The 21,183-nt window shown below is 41.8% G+C and overlaps 1 protein-coding gene and 2 non-coding genes across 4 annotated transcripts; 1 reads left to right on the forward strand and 2 right to left on the reverse strand.

Moving 5' to 3' along the window:
- The first annotated feature begins 1,757 nt into the window (after window positions 1-1,757).
- USPL1 (ubiquitin specific peptidase like 1) lies at window positions 1,758-17,924 on the forward strand. 2 transcript variants are annotated; one of them, XM_054271637.1, is made up of 9 exons: window positions 2,894-3,160; window positions 3,196-6,217; window positions 6,782-6,910; window positions 8,142-8,796; window positions 10,931-11,017; window positions 11,438-11,567; window positions 12,429-12,554; window positions 13,218-13,378; window positions 14,913-17,924. In XM_054271637.1, exons 2-9 carry the CDS (start codon window positions 6,119-6,121, stop codon window positions 16,805-16,807), a joined length of 3,282 nt encoding a protein of 1,093 aa, XP_054127612.1. In that variant the 5' UTR covers window positions 2,894-3,160; window positions 3,196-6,118; the 3' UTR covers window positions 16,808-17,924. The 2 variants fall into 2 exon arrangements, with proteins under 2 accessions (XP_054127613.1, XP_054127612.1); XM_054271638.1 differs by lacking the exons at window positions 2,894-3,160; window positions 3,196-6,217 and adding an exon at window positions 1,758-1,776.
- A 2,865-nt stretch (window positions 17,925-20,789) lies between these two features.
- TRNAV-AAC (transfer RNA valine (anticodon AAC)) lies at window positions 20,790-20,862 on the reverse strand. Its single transcript has one exon. It is a non-coding gene; the product is annotated as a tRNA-Val (tRNA).
- A 247-nt stretch (window positions 20,863-21,109) lies between these two features.
- TRNAN-GUU (transfer RNA asparagine (anticodon GUU)) lies at window positions 21,110-21,183 on the reverse strand. Its single transcript has one exon. It is a non-coding gene; the product is annotated as a tRNA-Asn (tRNA).

A 21,183-nucleotide genomic window follows, 5' to 3' on the forward strand; every position in this document is an offset into this window, starting at 1 on the left:
CCAGGGTGCTCAGAGTCCTGGCCCAAATGACCTTGAATGTTTCCATGGATGAGGCATCTACCATCTCTCTGCAACCTGACAGTTTTTCACCACCCTCACTGTAAAGTATTTCTTCCTAGACCCTGCTAAAATGCCTGTCGCCAAATATAAGTTAATTGACCAAGAAAGTTGGAGGTGGAAGGGAGGAGACAAAGCAGAGAATGGAGGCATTAGGCAGTTTAAAAAGTCTTAACAGCATTGAGCGATGAATTCTAATTTACCAGAGAACTGGGATCTAGTACTAGAGCTTTTTCAAAATCAGCCCCTGCTAACAAGCAGCAAAAACATCTATTTAATCCTTCCAGAGCACAAACACACACAAGTAAACACCTTTTGCCACATTATCTCTTAGGCTGTACACACTTGAAACAAAAGTCTGTGGAAGGCCGAAACAAAACGGCAGACTCTAGTCACCCCTGGGAAAAGGTAAAACTTGCACTAAAATCAAAGCACTAATAAAGCAAACCCCAACATCAATCTAAAAAATAAGCACTCGTGACATAATTCTTCACAAATTTCAGTGCAGTATTTCTCCAATCAGGCATAAAACTTCCTCCAAATAGAACAAAATACTCCCAACCATTAATTCAACCTTGACAACATTGCTGCATAAATTAAAGGAATAACTACAGCAAAAAATTAGATTACGGATGTTACGACGGACCCGTTATAGTAACACATCATTTCGCAATGCAAATCATACAGGGCTAAGCGCTTTTTAAGAACGCAGCCAGGAGCAGCGTGTCAGGAAAGCAGAGGCAGGCAGGAGGAGAGAAGGATTTTCTGTGCTATCACTGGAACAATCTCCTGACTCACTGGCTCCGCAGCCGCGGGGAGCAGAGGCTGGGGCCGTACTGACAGCTCTCCTGACGCAAGAGACGCGGAGCACTGACCTAAATGCCGCAGCTGTGAGCTCCTTGCGGCTCAGCCCGAGGAAAAGGGGCCGGCAGGGATTCAAGCGCCAGCCACAAACACTCCTGCAGCCCGGGGCTGCTGCTGCACACACGGTCGCCGAGACCCCCACATCACCTCGACCTCTTGAGCCTGAAACTTCCAAAAACGACTGCGAGGCGAGCTCTAGGCTGAGATTTAGAGCAGAGATTTTCAACAGGGAGCTGCTCATCCCTGTAGCGCTTCGGCGGCAGCAGCAGAACAGGCCGCCCCAGGGTCTCGGGCAGTCACACGGGAGGCACCGAGCCCCGGACAAGGTTAAACCCCACCCTGGGCGCGACTTTAGGCAGGCACTCAATGGCCCGCAGGTTAATCATCAACTCCCTGCGCCGGGCACCGCGCCGAGCGGCAGCGCGGCCCCTGCCGCCACCGGGGCGAGCGCCGCGGGGCCGCCGCCCCCCGGGCCTCGGCTGGGGGGGAGCAGGAGCAGGAGCGGGCCCCTCCCTGCCCGGGGAGGTGCCGCAGGACCGGCCCTCGCCGCCAGGCCCTCCCACCGCGCCGCGTGAGTGACGGAGCGGGGCGGAAGGACGAGGAGGAGAGGGGGCGGGAGCGAGAAATACCTCGGGCGCTGTCGGCCCCGCTCGGCGGTGGCTCCGCCTGCGCTGGCTGCCGGGAGCGGGGCGGGCCGGGCCCGCATGGAGGCGGGAGCGCGCCGGAAGCTGCGCAGCGGCAGCGACAGCGACCGCGACCGGGCGGGCAGCGGCGGCGGCGGCGGCGGCGGCGGCTGAGGCCAGGCGCGGCGGGGTCCGGGACAGCGGCGGGAGCCGGGAGTGGCGGCGGCCGCAGGTGAGAGCGGGGCGCCGAGCGCAGCGGGCCGGGGCTCGGCTGGCGCCGGGAGCGGCGGGCCCGGCCTGTCCCGGTCCCTTCGGTGCGAGCGGGGCGCAGGGCGAGGGGGTCTCGCGGGTCCCGAAATGCCGACTGAGTATTTCATGTCAGTAGCATGGCGGGGAAGGAAGGGTGCGGGCCTTCCGCGCCTCGCTCCTCGGAGAGGCGCCCGGGGAGGCGCCGCGTGTGTGTGTCCGCTCGCGTCTGCCCCCGGCACGGTTCTCTGGTGCTCAGCGATTAACTCCGAACGCTTTTTTCCTCTGCAGTAGCGTGTGGATCACTCTGGATGTGGAATAAGAGCTCAGGAGGCAGTTTACCCATAGGTTTACCAAAAAAGCCGAGCACATTTCGGGGAGGGAGGGAGGGAGGGAGGGAAGGCAGCAGCCCCGCGCTGGGCCGGCTCTGCCCTGACGCCTCGTTAAGTGGTATCCACACCCCCGTGCCTCTCGTTTCCACTGCCTTGGGGCACAGATCGCCTGCCTTCCTGAAATCTTGCCTCTTCGCTGCAGCTAGAATAAACTGCACTAGTTCTGGCTGTGTTTTTTGTACATTCACCTTTTTGTTTCAGAAGGACTGAATGATTTGCCAGCAAAGCGTAGTCCCTGCCCCTGGTCATACACCCATAAAAGCTATAATAAATAAACTGCACTAGTTCAGGCTGTGTTTTTCATACATTCCCATTTTTGTTTCGGAAGGACTGGATGATTTGCAAAATGTAGTCCCTGTCCCTTGTCATACACTCATTTAATATGTGGGCATCTCAGAGAAGTCTGCCTGTAGAAGAAACTCTTAGAACAGTGGAGTAATGTTGTTGCATGCTGGTTTGTTTTGCCATGTCATCAGATTTATCTTTATTTGCTTGGTCTATGTTAGGCTATTTTCAGGAAGGGAATTCGTGTTTTCCCCTACACCATGAAGCCTTGCAGTTCTGCCCAGTACTCACAGGCTAGGCTGGAGAGAGAGTTGCTTTCTCACAGGAACAATGTTACTGTTGCATCTAATAAAATATATTTTGTGGCCAAAGCTGTCAATTTTTGAGTGAGGGACTGAAATTTGGATATTTGTAGTTATGAGTTATGACGTCAGATAAAGAAAAACCTTAGTACTCTTATTTCTTATTGTGTAGAGAATGGAAGGGTAACTAACACCACTTTCTTTTTCTTCACATTTGTTTCTTTTAATCTTTTCAATGTCCCATTGATGAAGAAAAAAAGACTTGTGATTTACAAAAAGGTTATTTTTAAATGTCCTTTTAGCCTGTAAACAAGGAGATGTCCTCTTCACTGTAGTGTCACCACTGTTGTTGCCTGCTTTTTGCAGTTGGTAACTGATTCTAATTCATAAGGTACTGTTTCACAAGGTACAGTTATTGCCAAAAAGGCCCGGGTCCCTTTTTCCGTAGAATTGTTTGATGTGATGGTTTGGGCTGGAAGGGACCTTTAAAGATCATTTAGTTCCAGCCCCCCCCTGCAGTGGGCAGGGATGCTTTCCACTAGACCAGGTTCTTCTAAGCTCTGTCCCACCTGACCTTGAACATTTCCGATGATGAGACATCCACATCTTCCTTGAGCAGCCTCTCCCAGAGTCTCACCATCCTGATTGTAGAGAATTTCTTCCTTTAATCCAATTTAAATCTGCCCTCTTTAAATTTAAAACCACTGCCCATTGTACCATCACCACAGATCCCAGTAAAAGGCCTCTATCTCTCAAAAGCCTTTTTTAATTACTGAAAGGCTGCAGTAAGGTCTCCCCAGAGCCTGCTCTTCTCCAGGCTGAACAATCTCAGCTCTCACAGCATTTCTGCATAGGAGAGGTGCTCTGGACTTGCTCCACAGGTCCACATCATTACTCAGTTCCCAGCACTTCAGTGGGGGTCTCACCAGAGCAGACTGGAGGAGCAGAATCCAGATCCTACAGTCTGAGTCTCTTTGCTGAAGATAATAAACAGTATTGGCCCTTCTGTGGGCCCTTGAGGGACACCACTGGTTTGTGCTTGGTACATTGACCTGCAGGTGTTTGGATGTGGCATCCATCCAGCCAGTTCCTCAGGCATTTAGCAGTTCTATTTCAAGACCATGTGTCTCTATTACTTCATCTTTTCCTTATTTTCTATCTTCTGCCCTCCCTAGGTCATTGGAGTTCTCACAGGCCAATTTAATTCCATGGAATAGCAAAAAAACTTGTTCTTTACTAAGTTTTCTGCTGTTTTGTGAGTTCATTTAGTTCATAAAAATTCTGATTAGGACATGAGCTGTCAGGAAAAGTGGGGGGAAGGGAAATAAAGAGAAAAATGATGCCCCTATTTTGCAGCAGCAAGTTGTTAGATCTACTCAAGGAAGCGTAGCCACAGCATAATGATAACTTAGTCACATCCATAGCATATTTTGCATAACATTTTTCAATGTGCAGACTTAAAGAAGGAAAGCAGCACTAATTGTATAGAACATGCCCCAGTAAGGCTGAGTGTGCCTTCCTTTGCACTTGCCCATGTGTAATGCAGTTATTGCCCGTGGCTGCAATGAGTTGTTGCAGTACTTGATGCAGCAGTCTTTACTTGGCTGTTTTTCTTGGCAGGGTTGATCTGATGCCCAGTGTTTGTACATTGTGCAAAGATCACCAGTACCTTCCTGTAATGTTAGAAACTTTGAAGAGTAAAGGCAGGCCTCTTGGTACCACTCTACATATCTAGCACTGGCAGACCTATTTTATTTGCTCATTGTGTTGGTCTTTGAACTAAAACGATAATGAATTTTCTTTAAATGTTACTATATTAGTAAGAAATAAAAGTCTTTATTTCAATATTGTGGTACAATTGGCTGGGTGACTATAGCTGGGGGAGGTGTTGTACATCTCAGAACATCTTATAAATCTCAGTATTTAAGCCTTTAAAAGAACAGCAGAAGAAACAGAAACTGAACACAACCAGAAAAAAGCAACTTGATTTCCTTTTGAGAGAGCTGGTAGCATAAACAGGGCCTTGCAAAGAAATACATATGTTTTATAAAACCAAGGGGCATGCTTAAAACAGAATAACCTGCAGGTTCTTAGTGTTATTAACCTTCTGAGTGTGGTGAATTTTTGTGGTGAGAAATTTCTCAGGAGTTTCTGTCATGTGATCTGGTTTTTATTTACTCTGGAGTGCTGAGACTGCTTCATGCCAAGGAATCAACTAAAAGTCCCTTGAAAAATAAAGTTATGTATTATAGTATGATATAGCCTATGATAAAGGTTCTTATCTGTACAACTTGTAATTGTATAAAACAAGTCAACTTCCTGGCTAGACTAAATATATGATAACAGAGTTGAGTTGCAGTATGATAGTGCTGTTGCTGCTGTGTGAAAAGTTGGGGTGCTTGTCTTTCCTTTACACTCCAACAAGCTTGTATACCTTGAGCTAATTCATTAATTTTCAACTTGCATGCGCCCATGCTGTTTCATGGGCACCCTACAACATTACTTGGAAAGCCAAATGTGCTCTAAGGGACATGGCTTGCTATTTTTATGCTCTTGCCTTCTATTACAACCATTAGTTTCATCAGTCAGGGAATACTGCCTCTACGTGCTGCAGACTGATAATTCTGAAAAGGGCTGCTGGACACACTGAAGGTTTAGATAGGATATCATCTCATTTTGACCCACTCTTAAGTTGGGGGTCTGATTTGAAATCTGAGTGGTTGTGTTTTTCTGTTGTGCTTTTTTAGTTCATGCTCTGTTGGTTTTTTGGCATTCCATGCAGTTCTGTAGGGTCTCTTCTTGCCAAGTATTGTAAGTAGGTTTAGGTTGAATGAGTATTAGTACTGGTCTCAAGAATGCCTGGAGAAATTTTTTTTTTGTAAGGAGTTGTTGCTGTACTGTATAAAGGGCTGAAAGGACATCATGGTGTGGGAGAAAATGTTTTTCATTGAAGTAATGAAAAGGGAGCAATTGTGGCTGAAGGAAAGATACTGCACTGATGACTTTGCAATTCAACCTAACTTCATCGTGCATCCTGAAGAGATATATATTTATTCTAGTCAGTGTCAAGTCCACAGGACCAGGATTGGGTTCCTGTAGTTCTTAGTTTAAAGTTTTGAGTTCACAATCTGCACTGGAACAAAAAAAAGTATTTTCAGTTTAGGAAATACTCTTCTGAATTAATTTCCACAAACTATGCAAGCTGCATTGTTGCTGGTATTTTTTTTTCCCAAACTTCAGTCTAATTTTTCTTTAATTGTTTTATTCACTTCTTATTTTTCAGGAGTCTGAAAAAACCTTAGTGGTCATGACATTGTTACAAGTGACATAAATTAGCCAGTGGCTCAGAATGATGGATACCCAGAAGACTACAAATGGTTTGCAAGTGATTGGAGAAGGGACTGGTATAGGGAAATCGACACTCCACATGGTGGGGTATTTGGGAAAAGTCAGTTGAAACTTGTTTTACATATGTGCAAAGTTAATATTTTTCTCTGTTTTGAGAGATTTTTAATTGGTCTTAATTTTACCCCAAAAATAAAATTCAAATTCATTTTCCACGGAAATCTATAACAATGGCGAAAGATTATTCTAAGTAAATATGTGCCTATGTTTTTTACTGGCACTATTTTTACAACTGTTTGCATTCCTATGAAAAATGATTTGTCTTTCAAAGACCTGAGCTTGTGTTCCTTGGCAATAAGGGTCCTGTGGTTTAGTTCAAGTAAATAAAACATGCATAAAAGTACCTAAAATGTGCAAAAATAAAATGTGTTGTTAAAGACACTTTATTTGAATATTTAACTAAAAAGATAAATTTATTTAAATCATGCTACCATACAAATATATTAAAATATTTAAAAAGAAACCAATGTAGTTTGCTTTTTATATTGTATTGTATTATATCTAGAAATTGAACAGTGATTTTGTATAAGAATGTCTTACCTTGGGATAATGTATGAAATACATAAATTTATGCTGCTTTATCTTTCTTGGTTTGTTTTTATTTTAGAGCTGTAATCCTGTGGAAACAACTGCACATGGGTATTGTCCAGTCTGCAAAGAGAAGGGTCAGATCCAAGGTTTACGGACTTACCGCCTTAATTTTCAAGAGTCCATTTTCCTTTGTGAAAATCCTCAGGTATTACACTAATAAAGAGTTTTATTTGGCCCTGCAGAGGCTCTTACCTTCAGCAGTTACACCTCTCTAGGTCTGTGATTTTGTTGGTAGTAAGCAGACTGTTGAAATAGGACCCCTCTGAGTCTGTATGCTGTAGGATGTTTGCTTGCAGATAGGGAAAAACAGAACTAACATGTATATATGCAGTGTTTAGGCATAGGTAGCTCCCCTATAAAAAGAGTAAAAAAATAATGAAATAAAGGAGGGTTCTTCTCAATTAGCAAGGGATCTCAAGTGGTACTAAATGAATTTTTGTACAAGTCAGACTAGAAGGTGAATATTTGATGATCCATGGAACTAGTACGTAACTAGCAGATCTGAGTCTCCCATTTTCCCTTCTGTAAGTCTGGGTAATGCATATAGGTTTATAATTGTAATTACTATGCTTTTATTTCTTTTTTCCCCCATTTTTAATTTTAACCTTAGCTGGATTTCTGTGCTGCTTAATATTTGACTTGTGATTTTGCTACCTGTCCCTTCACTGTTCCATGTATGTGGGAAGGGTATAGCAATCGCAAATGGACTTAATTTGCCCTTAAATTAGTAGAAACTTGACTAGATATGGGTCTCAGAGTTGGTTTTCCCATTCTTTCCTGCTTTTAACTAATTATGGTATAGTTCTGGAGATTGGTAATAGGGATTTGTCTATATTCATTGAGCTAGCCTGAAAGATACCTTGTCAATTTGGGCACCAGTAGTCTCTCAGGCATGAGATAATAATGTCAAATCTGTACCCTAAAGGAGTGGATTTAGCAGAATAAGACAAGAAGACTCTCCTTAGCAAAATTAAGTTGTTTGCAGAGGTTGGGAGAATTTACTGGAAAAGTAGTGTTGAAGTATCACTACTGATGTATTTATTTCATAGTTGCTTATAAGACAGTGGTGGGATAACACACCCTTTCTGTCATACCTATGTTGAATATATGTATTGATTTAATTAAAAAAATCACTTTACAGGAGTCCCTATTGCTGGGTTGGATGGAGGTCTAAGCAACTTGGTCCAGTAGAAGGTGTCCCTGCCAATGGCAGGGGGTTTGGAACTGGATGGTCTGTAGCATCCTTTCTAAACCAAGCCATTTTATGATTCTGTGATTCAACTCCATTTTAAAAAGTATGTTTTGCACTTTCTTTAGCTCTCATTCACCTGAAATTGCTTTGTAGATTTCACTGTAACCTTTTTTCTTTCCTTTAGTGTATCTACCCACTTGGTTATAAACCATTAAACAGCATAATTACTTCTGCTGGTTCAGAAAATCATCAAGCTCCATCTACTCACAAGAAGAGGAAATTTGGTAATATCGGTGACTTTTCTGCTGTTGGATCAGATCCAAAAAAAGCAAATAACAACGTGCTCAATGTTGAGCACACCATTAATGCAGACTCAGTTGTGAAAGGCTGCCAGAATAGTTTGTGTATTCCCAAGGCAAGCCTACACAGTGTATTACAAAATGACCAGCAAAACCCTGGCAATCATGTGGGGTCTTGCATGCAGAACGTGGATTTTGAAACAACCACCAAGACCAACAACTACCAAGAAAGTCCACCAAAGACTTCTAGTCCCAAAACACAACTATTGCCAAATTCTCAGAATTTGTCGACAGCATCTCAAATTTCACTCCAAGAGGATAAAGGTTCCACTAATAACAGAGATTTGTGTCTTCAGTGGAGAAACAAACATAATCTTTGTTGGTTAGATTGTATTTTGTCAGCACTGGTACACTTAGAAACATTAAAATCTGCTCTAGCAGAAGAATGTAACAATGGAAAATGTTTACTCCAGAAACTTATAACAAAGTATAATCAAGCGTCTGTTCTTCTGAATACCTGTAAAAGGAGTAAAGTAAAAGGTGAGTAAATTTAGCTGCTGTTTTCTGTTGTCAGATTGATTTGCTACGAGATTGATTTGCTACAAATATGTGGAATTTTTATATATGCCTCTGTTCTATTTCAAGATGGCAAAAAATACAGCTATTACCATGAATTTGCAGAATAGTGTGCATTCTCTAGCAAAATCCTGGTAACATCTGAAATTGTTTTTCTTGGGCAAACATGCACTCTGAAGGCATCAAACACCAAGCATCTCTTAATTTTTTTTTTTGTCATATCCAGCATAAAGATATTATGAATTATTTATGTAATTCACCCTTACTTTGTTTCCTTCCCCTCTGTTGGTTAACATATTAGGATACTGTTATAAGCTTGATCTTTGAAACAATTTCTGTTGTGGTTTATATCCTTTGTAAATGGGCAGTTGCCTTGTCACACTGAAAATAGTAAAGCTGGGAACATAAGTTCTTTTCTGGCTCCAGCTGTGCTCATTGAAGGAGTGCTTCCCCTGAGGTTTGCAAGTTGCTGTAGATGACAGTGTTTCCTAACCTGCTTCAGCCTGAAGTAGTCAAACACATGAACCTGGATCCTGTGGTCTGGAAAGGATTAGTTAGTACTCAGTAACCCTTAACAAGGGGTTAGGAGGTCAGCTTAGCTTTACACATTGGAGGATTGTAACCGAGGAGGATGTGTCACTGTATTCTGCTGGTGTGGCCTTTAGTCATTTTCTGTTCTGTGGATTCTGTTTAAGACTCCTAAACGAAGATCATGGGGTTTTTATTTCTCTTGAACTGGACCATTGGTGTCATAAGTCTAAACTTCTAAGATGTGGTCTGTTACAGAAGGAATAAAGCTCTCTGGTTAGCCAGTACCTCTCCTGAATTTCAGTGGACACTCTGTTGTACTATGTGTATTTGAATATAAAAAGCACAGTCACAGAACAGCCCTAGGTACCTTGAAAAAGGTCCTGTCTTTCCTGGGAAAAATAATGTGCATCAGAAGTGGTTTAATCCATGTTACAAAGCGGGGAGAAACCCCCAAAATGTTCTGAACTAGTTCATGTGCTGTGCTTGCCAGGAAGTCAGGATGCTTGAGTTTAGGTGTTCAGCTGTTACTGGGAAGTCCTTTGCTATCCTAGAACCTGTCTGAGATGTTTGTTTTTGTTGGACTGGGTTTGCAAAGGAGCTCTGCTGGTGTGCAGTGACCCTTAAATGGGAATGTTAGGTGTTGGAATACAGTGTTGGTTTGAAAGTACTTAAACCTTTTCATTTCAATTGCTGCAAAACAAATCAGTTTATTTGGGTAACAGCAGAGAGGGGATTGGGTGAAGAGTATTTTTGTGGAGAATAGATGTAGAATTCATTCTGTTCTTTTGTGTAATTTTACCATATCTTTTGCATGCAGCTATTTTTAAAAACAATCGAAAGCAATATAGCTGCAAGAAACTTTGTTTCTTTTTTCTATACACAGTTTATATGTATTAAGCCGTTTCAATGGCTATTCTAAATATTTCCTTTAATTTCTGCAGGTAGTGATCATGATTGTGTAGTAGAAGTTATGTTCTTGCTTGTGTTTGAGGAATGTATTTGTGTTTAAACAACATGCAAAATTAAAATACTAAGATATATAAAGTAAAAAGTTATTTTTAAATTTAAAATTATTTTTACTGTTTGAAAAGCTCACTTAGGGAATTGGTATTTAATCTGAAACAACACATTAAAGTGTTTTATTATTTGAATTGTATAGCCTTAAAATGCATGTAAGCAAATTTTTGTGCTTTTGGTCTTAATGCTTAAGTTTTAAATTTTTCTTTTAATCTCCGAGTCTTCAGGATTTGTAATGTGTGGTCACACTATCCTTAAAAATTGTTACTACAGAGCTGTTGGTGCAGGCTCTTAGTCATAAGTCAGAGCAAGTAGTTTTTAGTCAGCAGACTGCAGTAAACTGAGTACCTTGTGTAAATTCTTCTCCAATTTTCAAACCTATTAATACCAAGAATTGGCTGTTCTACCAACAAGCCTTAGGCAAGTATGGGTCAATATGAAAGGCATTGGTTTGCAGAGAGGGAGTGCATGCTGGGGGTACATATGTGTGTGAAAAGGTGTGGGGCTGTTACACATGACTACATGAACACATACGTATTTTTTTCTTTAGATGTTCTTCCAAAAGCAGAATCTCAGCTCAATGAAATAAGAAACGTAATGTTTACAGAACTTAAGCCTCAGCTGACATGTGAATTGGGTAAGTAATTAGGGCAGCATCTCAGTAATTACTTTCAGGAAACCCTAGATATAAAGCCTTTTATGTCATACATAAAAGTATGTGTGTAGCAATGCATACAAGAAAGTTTGCAAATACATTTGTTTCTATTGGTGACTTACACATACTTTACAGTATGATCAGCTGGTTTGTCCTTTGCCCATTTTGACTTTTTAGAGAGCAGATAATCAGCAAGTAATTCTGCTGTAGTCATGGAATTGTCACTGATAACAATCTAATAACATGGATCAATCCCTTTGCTGTGAGAATTGCAAATAGAGCCTCGAAATAATAACTGACATTTAAATCGAAGTAATAAGCCTTCTTATTACTTCCTTTTTGAGGTACTGAAAGGTGATTTCAGATATTTAGTGACCATTTTTTTCTGCCCCATCTTTGAAGGTAATATGAAGAATCCAGTGTTTGCACTTCAACTACTCCTACAAGTGGATCAACAAGCTGAGGAACTATTCTTGCATTCATTTTCATGGAAGTTTGAATGTGTACATTGTGGCCACAAATACCAGGACCGGTGAGATTTTTATAGAAATAGCTTCTACATAGCTGTTCTACCTTACCTTTTTAAATCTGCATATAATAGTTGGTTTTCTTCAGATTTCCAGGTTTAAGGTGATTGTTGAAGTTTTACATCATCTGCTTTTTCATTTGCAAATAGTTTACTGCTACTCCATGTCTTAAGCAACCATGTTATCAATTAATTAAGAAAGAAACAATAGGTAACTGTGTGAGTGTCTGGACATACTTACTGTGAGATTTTGCTGAGAGTATGCAAATTGCTGTGGTTCTAAAGAATGTATGCCTAGAACACTTTTGCTATTGAGAAATACCTGGAATATTCACTTGGGCTACAAAGAATCAGAGATTTTCTAACATAGTTTGTCTATTTTAAAATAGTTTTACAGGGGAGTAATTTCTTGAGAATTGATTTAGTTCTGCGTAGCCACAGGTCCAAGCTTGTAATTTAGGCTCCTTTTAGAGTCAGCAAGTAAAGAGAGATACCTTAAGAATACAGCTTGTTTTATTTGAAAAACATCTGTATTACCTAGTAAATTATGCAGATCCTGGTACAAGCTCTGTCTTATTTTGGAAAGGAAACAGAGATAACATTAGAAGGGAGAAAAAGCAAATATTGTGAAACTGAAGGCCACAGGGCTGCTGAAAACAAATTGTGACTGATGCTGTTTGGCAGAACTGAATTCAGGGCTGACTTGGATGTGATGCTGTCACAGTGAATTCCACACAAATGGCATGAGCATGAATAGTATTTGGGTTTTTATAATGTTTTTATAACTTGTTTCCTGGTAAAGTATGTATATTTATGGCTTTCTGATCACCAACTCAGCTTACTCTTTATTTGTGTGTGTGTGTCCAGATTGAAGAAAACCCTAACAACGTTTACAAATGTAATCCCTGATTGGCATCCTCTCAATGCTGTTCATATTGGACCATGTATTAACTGTGGAAATACATGTCAAAGACAACAGATGATCTTGGAAAAGTAAGTTTGAATATGTGAACTTGAAAGTGACATACATAAAGTTCTGAGACTTCATTTATTGAACCTATGACTTCTGAAACCAAACTATTACTATGGGTTTGCAGAGATTCTAAACTTTAAATTCTGATCAGTACTCACTTTGAAAGATTTTTAGATCATTCTTATAAGCTGAAATAGCAAGTAGTGTTTACTAAAGATGAAACAGAGCAGTGTTTAACATGCTGACCAGCATGTGTTTCAAGTAGGTCATAAATACTTAACTATCAAGTAGTAAATACAGACAACCGATATCCAATGTCAGCCTTTTCACAGCCCCTGCTGTGGATAAAAGTTGTTTGATCATTTGTTTACTTAATTGATCTGGGAACAACATCCCTTGGTACTGTGTTTATGGCACAGGAATGGTTTTTTTCTCAACTTTTCCCCACTCCCCAAATCTCTTATTTGGTGTTGGGTTTTTTCCCCCCCCAGTCTATAATTAAATGGAACATCCAGTTGGGATATTCTTTTTCCTTTCTGCTTACTGTGCAATCTGAAGAGTCTGTGAGGAAGTAGAATAGTAAGGGCAGAACCAAATACTCGTAGAGATGTCTTACTTTTTCATTAGGAACTTTTCCCATTGTTCTATTGTAATAAACTGGTTGTTTATTGTTTCTTTGTCAGAGTACCCTCAATATTAACATTACATTTTGTGGAAGGCTTGCCACATAACAACCTGGAGAAATACTCATTTCAATTTGAGGAAGACACCTACCAAATAACATCTGTTGTTCAGTATCAAACAGATAAGAAGCACTTCATAAGCTGGTCTTTGAATCCTGATGGTAAGAATCACAGAATGGCTCAGGTTGGAAGGGGCCACAGGGGGTCATCCAACTTCCCTGCTCAAGCAGGGCCATCCCAGAGCACATGGCACAGGATGACATCCAGATGGTTCTTGAATATTTCCTGTGAGGGAAAGCCCACAACCTCTCTGGGCAATCTGCTCTAGTGTATTGTCACTGCATAGTAAGGAAGTCCTTCCTTATGTTGAGGTGGAACTTGCTGTGTATCAGTTTCTGCCTGTTGCCTTCTGTCCTGTTGCTGAGCACTGCTGAGCAGGGCCTGGGTCTGTCTTCCGACACCTCCCTCTGGATACTTACAGACACTGGTGAGGTCCCGTCTCAATTGTCTTTTTTGAAGGCTGAACAGGCCCAACTCCCTCAGTCTTTCCTCATAAAAGAGAGAGATAAGATAGAGTTTATGGTTCTTATCTACCATAATATTTCATGAGTTTTATGGGTTACTGCTGTAGTCTCAACCGTTGATATATAATAACAAAGATTTCTTTTGTCTGCATTCTAAACTTCATATTAAATTGTTGCAAATAATTGGGTTTCTCAGAGTGAAGGTTTTCGGTTGGTTTTACTGCACTGTGCTGTCTTACAGAGCACTTACTGGAAAAAGTAATTTGGCTATAGAGTTTTTTTCCCTTCATAACTTCGTAAAAGTTAAAAAATGCAGTCTGACCATGACTGTGGAACAAATAGTATTGTTTATTTTTAAACCAGTGATTCATCCATTCTTGGCTGGAAACAAGGTAACCTATGGTACTATGAGCAATTAATGAAGTTATTTTTTATACCTGAACTTTATGGCACCTCAGGGGTGGGAGGCAGAAATCCATGTTGGAAACATTACTAATGGTATGATGGTTGTACCACTGATGGAAGATCCATAAATAGAGAAGGTGAAAAGGTGATATTTTGATAATCATGCCTCTGTAGAGAGCGTGGGGTACAGTCTTATGAAGTGTTGTGACAATATGAAAATTGTCTAAGTCATACTGCCAGAGATAAAAAAGAAATGGGAAGAGGAAGCAGTTGGGAAATGCCTAGTTAAGAAGCTCCTATATGCCATATATATCTGTTTTAAAATTCTTAAAGCTATAAAATATTCTTTCATGACCTATGAACAGTTTGCAGGTGATGAGACAAGAGTTTTAAAATAAGCAGTTTCTTTTTAGGTCCCGTGCTTCCAGACAGGCAATTAAAAGGTCTACAGAGAAACTTAATTTAAGAGGTGGTTTTTAACTCAGACTTGTGAGACTATTTTCAGACAAGATGTTTCAGCCAAAAAATCCCTTAGCTAGCTTTGTTTTATGGTTGACCTACTCTGACCTGTAATACTATTGCTGCAACTTCTTGTATTTGCACTTTTTACAGTGGAAGTCTCCTAGTTTTCTCTGGAGAAAAAAAACCCCAAACTCTATTTTCTGCTTGCCAGGAGAATGGGTTAATAAAAATACTTGACAAGTGTGAGGATAGTGATTTCAATTTTAAAAGTCTCTGAGTCTCTGCACTGATTGCTATTTTTCAGGAACTTGGCTTGAATGTGATGATTTAAAGGGTCCGTATTGCAAGAGACGTAAAAGATTTGAAGTTCCTCCTTCAGAGATTCATATTGTTATCTGGGAAAAGAAAGCATCCCATGTGCCACAAGAGCTGAATTCACAGTTCCAAAGTAAAAATAGTGAAGATACTCCTCTTAATAATGTACATTCAAATTCCACGGTGTTGAATTGTTTTGATAACACTGTCGGCAAAACACCTGCAGAACCTCACAAAGAGCATTCTGTGAGGACTCCAGAGAAGAAACAGCAGCAAGTAACTGAGGACAAAAGTATTGTTCATCGTGGTTCAGAAAATCTGGCAGATGGTGATCTTGTAACACTGATGCCTGAAGAAGTTCTGGTTGACTCAGAAGATAAATCGCTGCCTAACGGATGGATGGTGGGAAATAACCTTCTTGATGGATGGGGCACACCAGAACAGCTGGAACCAGCTTTTTCACTTAGCACTCCATATGCAGGAGAGTTTGCTGGAACTAGTCTAGCTATGAACAATAAATCCATGTTGTATGAAAATTCCAGTATTTGCTTTCCTCTAGAAGAGTTGAACCCAGTAAATATTACTGCTCCTGTGCCCAGAAAACATGACCCTGATTCATCTGACTCATTGCCTTCTCAATTAAATGACAGAGCTAATTTAGCTAACAGAGAACATGGATTAAATTCAGAACTACTGCTAAGCAAGAATTGGTTAGCAGTAGAAAATACTATACAAAAACCACCTGACTTGAGAGATGCAAGCAAAACTGTAGTTAATTCTCAAGCTGGCAGTTCTTCTGGTGCCAGTAATTCAGTTCAGTCCTCACACAAAGACCGAAAAGGAGGATTTGTAGGAAGCTGGGTAAAGAAATTAAGCAAGAGTACTTCTTTTATGCCTTCAAGTGCCTCAGCTCTCAAGAATGAGAGAAATTGCAAAACTCCCTCATTACAAAAAATAAGTGAAGTTCGGCTGCCAGTTAAGGGTGCAAGTAACTTCGGTGGATTTCAGAGCAGAGGTACAAAGAAAACAACTGAGACCCCAAAGTTACTGGCTCCTCAGAGTAATAATACTCATCCTTTATCAAGTTTCAAAGGATTTTCTCAAAGCACTTGTCTTCCAACAGCAAATCATACCACTATTGTAGGTCCAACTTGGTTTAAGTCACAAAGTATGTTGGGTACCTCAGGTAAAGTGACTCAGTTCCCCTCCCCTGGCTATAACTCTGGCAAGGCAGAAGAGTCAGAGAGTGACAAAACAAAAAAACTTCGCCTAAAATTGTTAAAAAAACTTAATGCTAAAAAGAAGAAGTTGGCTTCACTGGATAGATTAGCAGTGGAACAGATGAAACAGGAAAAACCTGTGAGTGGAGACGTGAGCACCCCATCGCCGACTGAATCTCAGAACGACAGTGAATTATTGCAGAGCTTAAGGGAGCTGCAGTATCAGATTGATGTCACAGGGAATGGACCTGGATTGAATGCAAGCGCTGTGCCAGGGTGCACTGGCCCTGATAACGCTGATGAAATACTGGCAGAAATACTGTCCCCTATTTCCACTGTCGCTTCCTTGGAGGAGCCCAAGAGCGGAGATGAGTGCATGTACATGGAAATGGTGCACGGCAGCGTGGCAACGACCGTGCCCCAGGAGAACACCCCTGTGCCACAGGCAGCAGTGACAAGTGAGGACCACAATTACTACAGTCCTGTAAAGGACACCACTTCAGAGCTTGATGCAATAAACAAACACAATGGGAAAAAACTTTCTTTTGAAAGTCCTACAAGAGATGATATCCTCGAAGACCTGTTCTCCATTTCAGCACCAAGCTCAATGGCAGATGACATCGATTTACCTCATTTTGATGAAACTCTGTTTGAAACTTGGTAAATACTCAGTTTCTTGAGTTTAAGTATTTTTTCAGTATTATGTATATTTTGAAACAAAGCACTACTAAATTATATTTTATAACTAGTTTAATTGCACACTGGCTGTACTTGAACAATTTACATTTGAGATTTTTTTTCTTAATATTTTACCGTAACAAGCAAATCAGGGTTTAATGTATTCTATTCTTCTGAGAAGCAGTTATTTTAGCTGTCAGATATGACAATGATTTTTAATTAAAAGCTCCTAAGAGTCTTAATTTTTGCTGCTTTTAATATGAAAATCTTCCATACTCTAGTGTGTTTGAGAACTAATTAAGTTCTGTAGTCTTGATGATATAATGGTGTAAGAAATACTATTTATATAGTAATGAATTTACAGGACCACTCAACTCCTGAAGTTATTTTGTCCAACATTTAAAAAAAAATTTAAGTACCTTCTGTAAGTAGGGAATTTTTCATTCTCTGATATGAACTTGGAGGTTTCTTAGAATTAACTGTAAGTTAATGCCTATTACTGTTGTCACTTGGAGTTTTTCATGACTCAGGCAGTGCACTCCCGACTGGATGTGAGGTGCCAAGAAGAGGCAAGGTCAGTAGGAAGAAAGTAATGGAAAAATGTGGCAAGACAGCAGTGAGTAAGCAGAGGGATTCACACCTTGGTGTTTCTGGATATGTATAGCTTTCATTTTGCCATATTGGAGTCTTTTTTTAAATGCATGGCCACAAAGCTGAGGGTGTTATATGCCAAGTTAGATTAGCTGTACACTTTTCTGGTTCTTGGAAATAAGGATTTTATCAGCAAGTCTTTATATCAGGCATATTTAGAACTGTCCTGCATTTTTTCATTGTTTTAGATTCCAAGCTCAAAACATTAAATGCTCAGTCTTACTTTTCCAGTAGATGCAGTTAAACATAATGCTATTACAAGGCATGGTTACAGATTCTAATGGTTTTGGATTGTTTGAACTAGTTTTTGAAAAATTATCATTGGCCCTGAACTTGTTGCAATTTGATACATTGTTATCAAACTGGTACTTTAGGCAATGAATTTTTGAAATTCAAGTTATTGCGAAGAACTTGAGCTTCTTCTTTGTTTTGAATACTGTAATTGGTAATGTTACAATAGAAAACAAATGAATGGATTCTGAATGTTAAGGGCTGGTGTACTGCTTGTGAAATGTTTGCCCATTTATGAATTCCCTAATTAAAAAGAAAAGAGGAAAAAAAAAAGAAAAATAAAAAGAAAAAAAAAAAGGAGCTGACCAAAATGAGAGTTTGATTTATCCATGAATGGATTGCAGTGACCTGCAGCTGTGACATGGGAGCTCCTTCACCACTGGCTTGGGACACAAACACAGACCCAGGGGTGAGTAAAGCAGTGCGCCCAGCGTTGGTGATGCAGAATGCACAGGGGGGAGAAACAGGAGGAAGAAGCCCTGCTAGAAGATGTGGAGATCCTGGTGGAGAGGTTTACAATGAGGTTCAAGGAAGAGGAGGGAGGGTGTGGGGGCACACCTGCTGTGCACATGCACCTAGACAGAAGCAAGAACCTCTGGTCACCACTGGCACCCCCTCCACAAACTGAAGCTGGGAGTGTTTGGTCTGCAGCTGCGTGGGATTTAGTGTGGGTACAGGTATATATAGAAGCTCCAAGAGCAAACAAATAGCACTTGAGATTAAAGAAGGTATGAAAATAAATCTGTTGGTGCTGCATGTTCCTGGCTGCCTTTTTCTCTGAAACAGAAGACTAAAGATGACGCAGTGCAGATTTGCTTGTTTCCATAAATGCTTTACTGCCTCTGATCCTCTGCAAGTGAGAATTCAGCTGAGTTTGAATGAAAACCCCATGACTAAAGAAATTGTTTGGAATTCGAAATGTTACTGGTTGTTTTATATTAAGAGTAGTTTTTAAATGCAGCTCTTAATTTGCCATGAAGAGAATACAAAGTATTGTAGTCATCTTTTGTCAATTGGAAGTACAGGTAGTGATCAGAAACTGGCCCCTGTATTATGGAGGTTTTATTAGTGTTCTAGGATAGATTTCCCACAGTCTAAGGGCTTTGAGCACTGCCATCTTCACCACTAAACCATGTCCCTGAATGCCACATCTACATTTTTTGAACACTTCCAGGGATGATAACTTCACCACTTCCCTGGGCAGTCTCTTCCAATTCCTAACCATCCTTTCAGAGAGGAGATTTTTCCTAACATCCAGTCTAACCTCCCATGGCACAACTTGAAACCATATCCTCACATCCTGTCTCATTACCTACGACAAAAGACCTGCCCCCACCTGGCTACGCTCTCTTTTCAAGTAGTTGTGGAGAGCAGTAAGGTCCCCCCTGAGCCTCCTTTTCTTCGGGCCAAACACCATTAGCAGCTCCTCATCAATCTTGCACTCCAGATCCTTTCCCAGCTCCCTTGCCCTTCTCTGGACACACTCCAGCCCCTCAATGTCCTTCTTGTAGTGAGGGGCCCAGAACTGGACACAGAACTTGACGTGTGGCCTCACCAGTGCTGAGTACAGGGGACAATCCCTGCCCTGCTCCTGCTGGCCACACTATTGCTGACACAAGCCAGGATGCCATTGCCAGCATTCCCATTTTCTTTTCCACTGGGCAGCTTTCCAGACACTGCCCTCAGTGCCTCCAGCACTGCCTGGGGTTGTTGTGACCCAAGGGCAGGACCAAGTGCTTAGTCTAGTTGAACCTCATACAATTGGCCTTGGCTCATCAACCCAGCCTGTCCAGAGCCCTCTGCAGAGCCTTGTTAGTCTGTGTCTTCTGCTTTGGGAAAGGCATAATCGTGGCACTCAGAGTGTGGAATCAGCTCTGCAGAAAAGGTGCTGTGATTCAGATCTGACTACTTGATGATACATTCAAACACTTCTTATAACACAGTACAGGATGAAAAACAGGGCTGCCCTCTAGCATCCTGCCTACAATAAACCAACACATCTGCATAGGAGCTGCCTGGATGGATTTCTAGCCATATACCTGCTAGAGCACTGTTCAAGAAATCTGTTGTGGTGCCGACTACAAATATGATTTTGATCTTGATGGTTTTCATGGCTGGGTATTGCCATTTATTCTTCCATCACTGGTTTTCTGCTTTAAATAATTACTCCCTTCCTGACAACATATCCGCGAGAGCCATTGTGTGTCTGTGTTCCTTTTGCAAAACTAAACAGCTGCTCTTGATGTGAACCCCTTGGTGCCCAGAGCAAAACACATTGCCTTTGAGCAGCTTATACTCGAAAGTGTGTGCTGTCCTTTGAAGTCCACCAGGATTCGGTCTCGGAGTGGAAGAAAATTCCAGTCTAAGTATTGATCTAAGACAGGGTGCAGGCAGAGCAAGAGAGAAGAGAAGTTTAGTGGGATAAGAAGGCTGATGGAATTTGCAGCATTTTTAGTTTTACACTGCTGTGCACAAACACACTGTGGTTGTTTGCGAGGGAGATGCTGAAGCTGCACAGCCCAAGAGAACACGGGGGAGCCACAGGGCTCACAAAGGAGAGGAAATGCTGAGAAAGGAGTGTAAGGAAGAAGGGGCTGGGTGTCTCCAGCTACATTTTCGAGGAAGAGGCTGGAGAAACCCTCAAAAGATGCTTCTCCCCTGACCTGGATGTGTATTACTCTTTTTATGTAAGTTAATAGCTAAAGGGCCTTCTGTAATGCCCACGGCGAATGGCTGTAGTTTTTGCCTCAAGTTTTCTGATGTTCAGACCGTTTCAGCTGAAGCTCCTTTCCCCTCCTCTGGGCGATCTTTCCGGAAAAAACACGTTTGCTGAGGAGCTCGGGCATGGGAAGGAAGCAGAGCTTCAGCACAGCCCCCAGCCCTGCCCCTGCTCCTCCCTGCCGGCCCCCGGCAGCCCAGGAGGCCGCTCGCCCTCTCCCACGGCGGGGCGGGGGATGAGCCCCGCGGCTAAAGAGGAAACCAGGGAACACATCCGCGGTGACACGGGAAGGGGAAAAAAAACCTCGTGTTTCCGCCCGGTTTCGAACCGGGGACCTTTCGCGTGTTAGGCGAACGTGATAACCACTACACTACGGAAACTCCCGTTGGAGCAGACTTGTCCTGCAGTCCCACTTGACCAATCGAACGGAGCACCTGCAACCCTGCTGTGAGCACACGGTGCGGGTGGAATTCCTCCTGGCCGAGCATGAGGAGCGAGGTCCCGGAGCCAAAAGCGGGTCTCGGGCAGTTCCCGCCCCTATAAAGGCGGCGCGGGCCGGTTACAGCCACCGCCTCTTGCGGGAGTGAAGGAAAAAACTCATTGAGCCGCCACAAAATAACTGCTTTGCGTCCCTGGGTGGGCTCGAACCACCAACCTTTCGGTTAACAGCCGAACGCGCTAACCGATTGCGCCACAGAGAC

The sequence above is a fragment of the Melozone crissalis genome, unplaced genomic scaffold (assembly GCF_028551555.1).
Source record: "Melozone crissalis strain CALT ecotype California unplaced genomic scaffold, PUWL_Pcris_2 ptg000013l_1, whole genome shotgun sequence".
NCBI classification, from domain to species: Eukaryota; Metazoa; Chordata; class Aves; order Passeriformes; family Passerellidae; genus Melozone; species Melozone crissalis.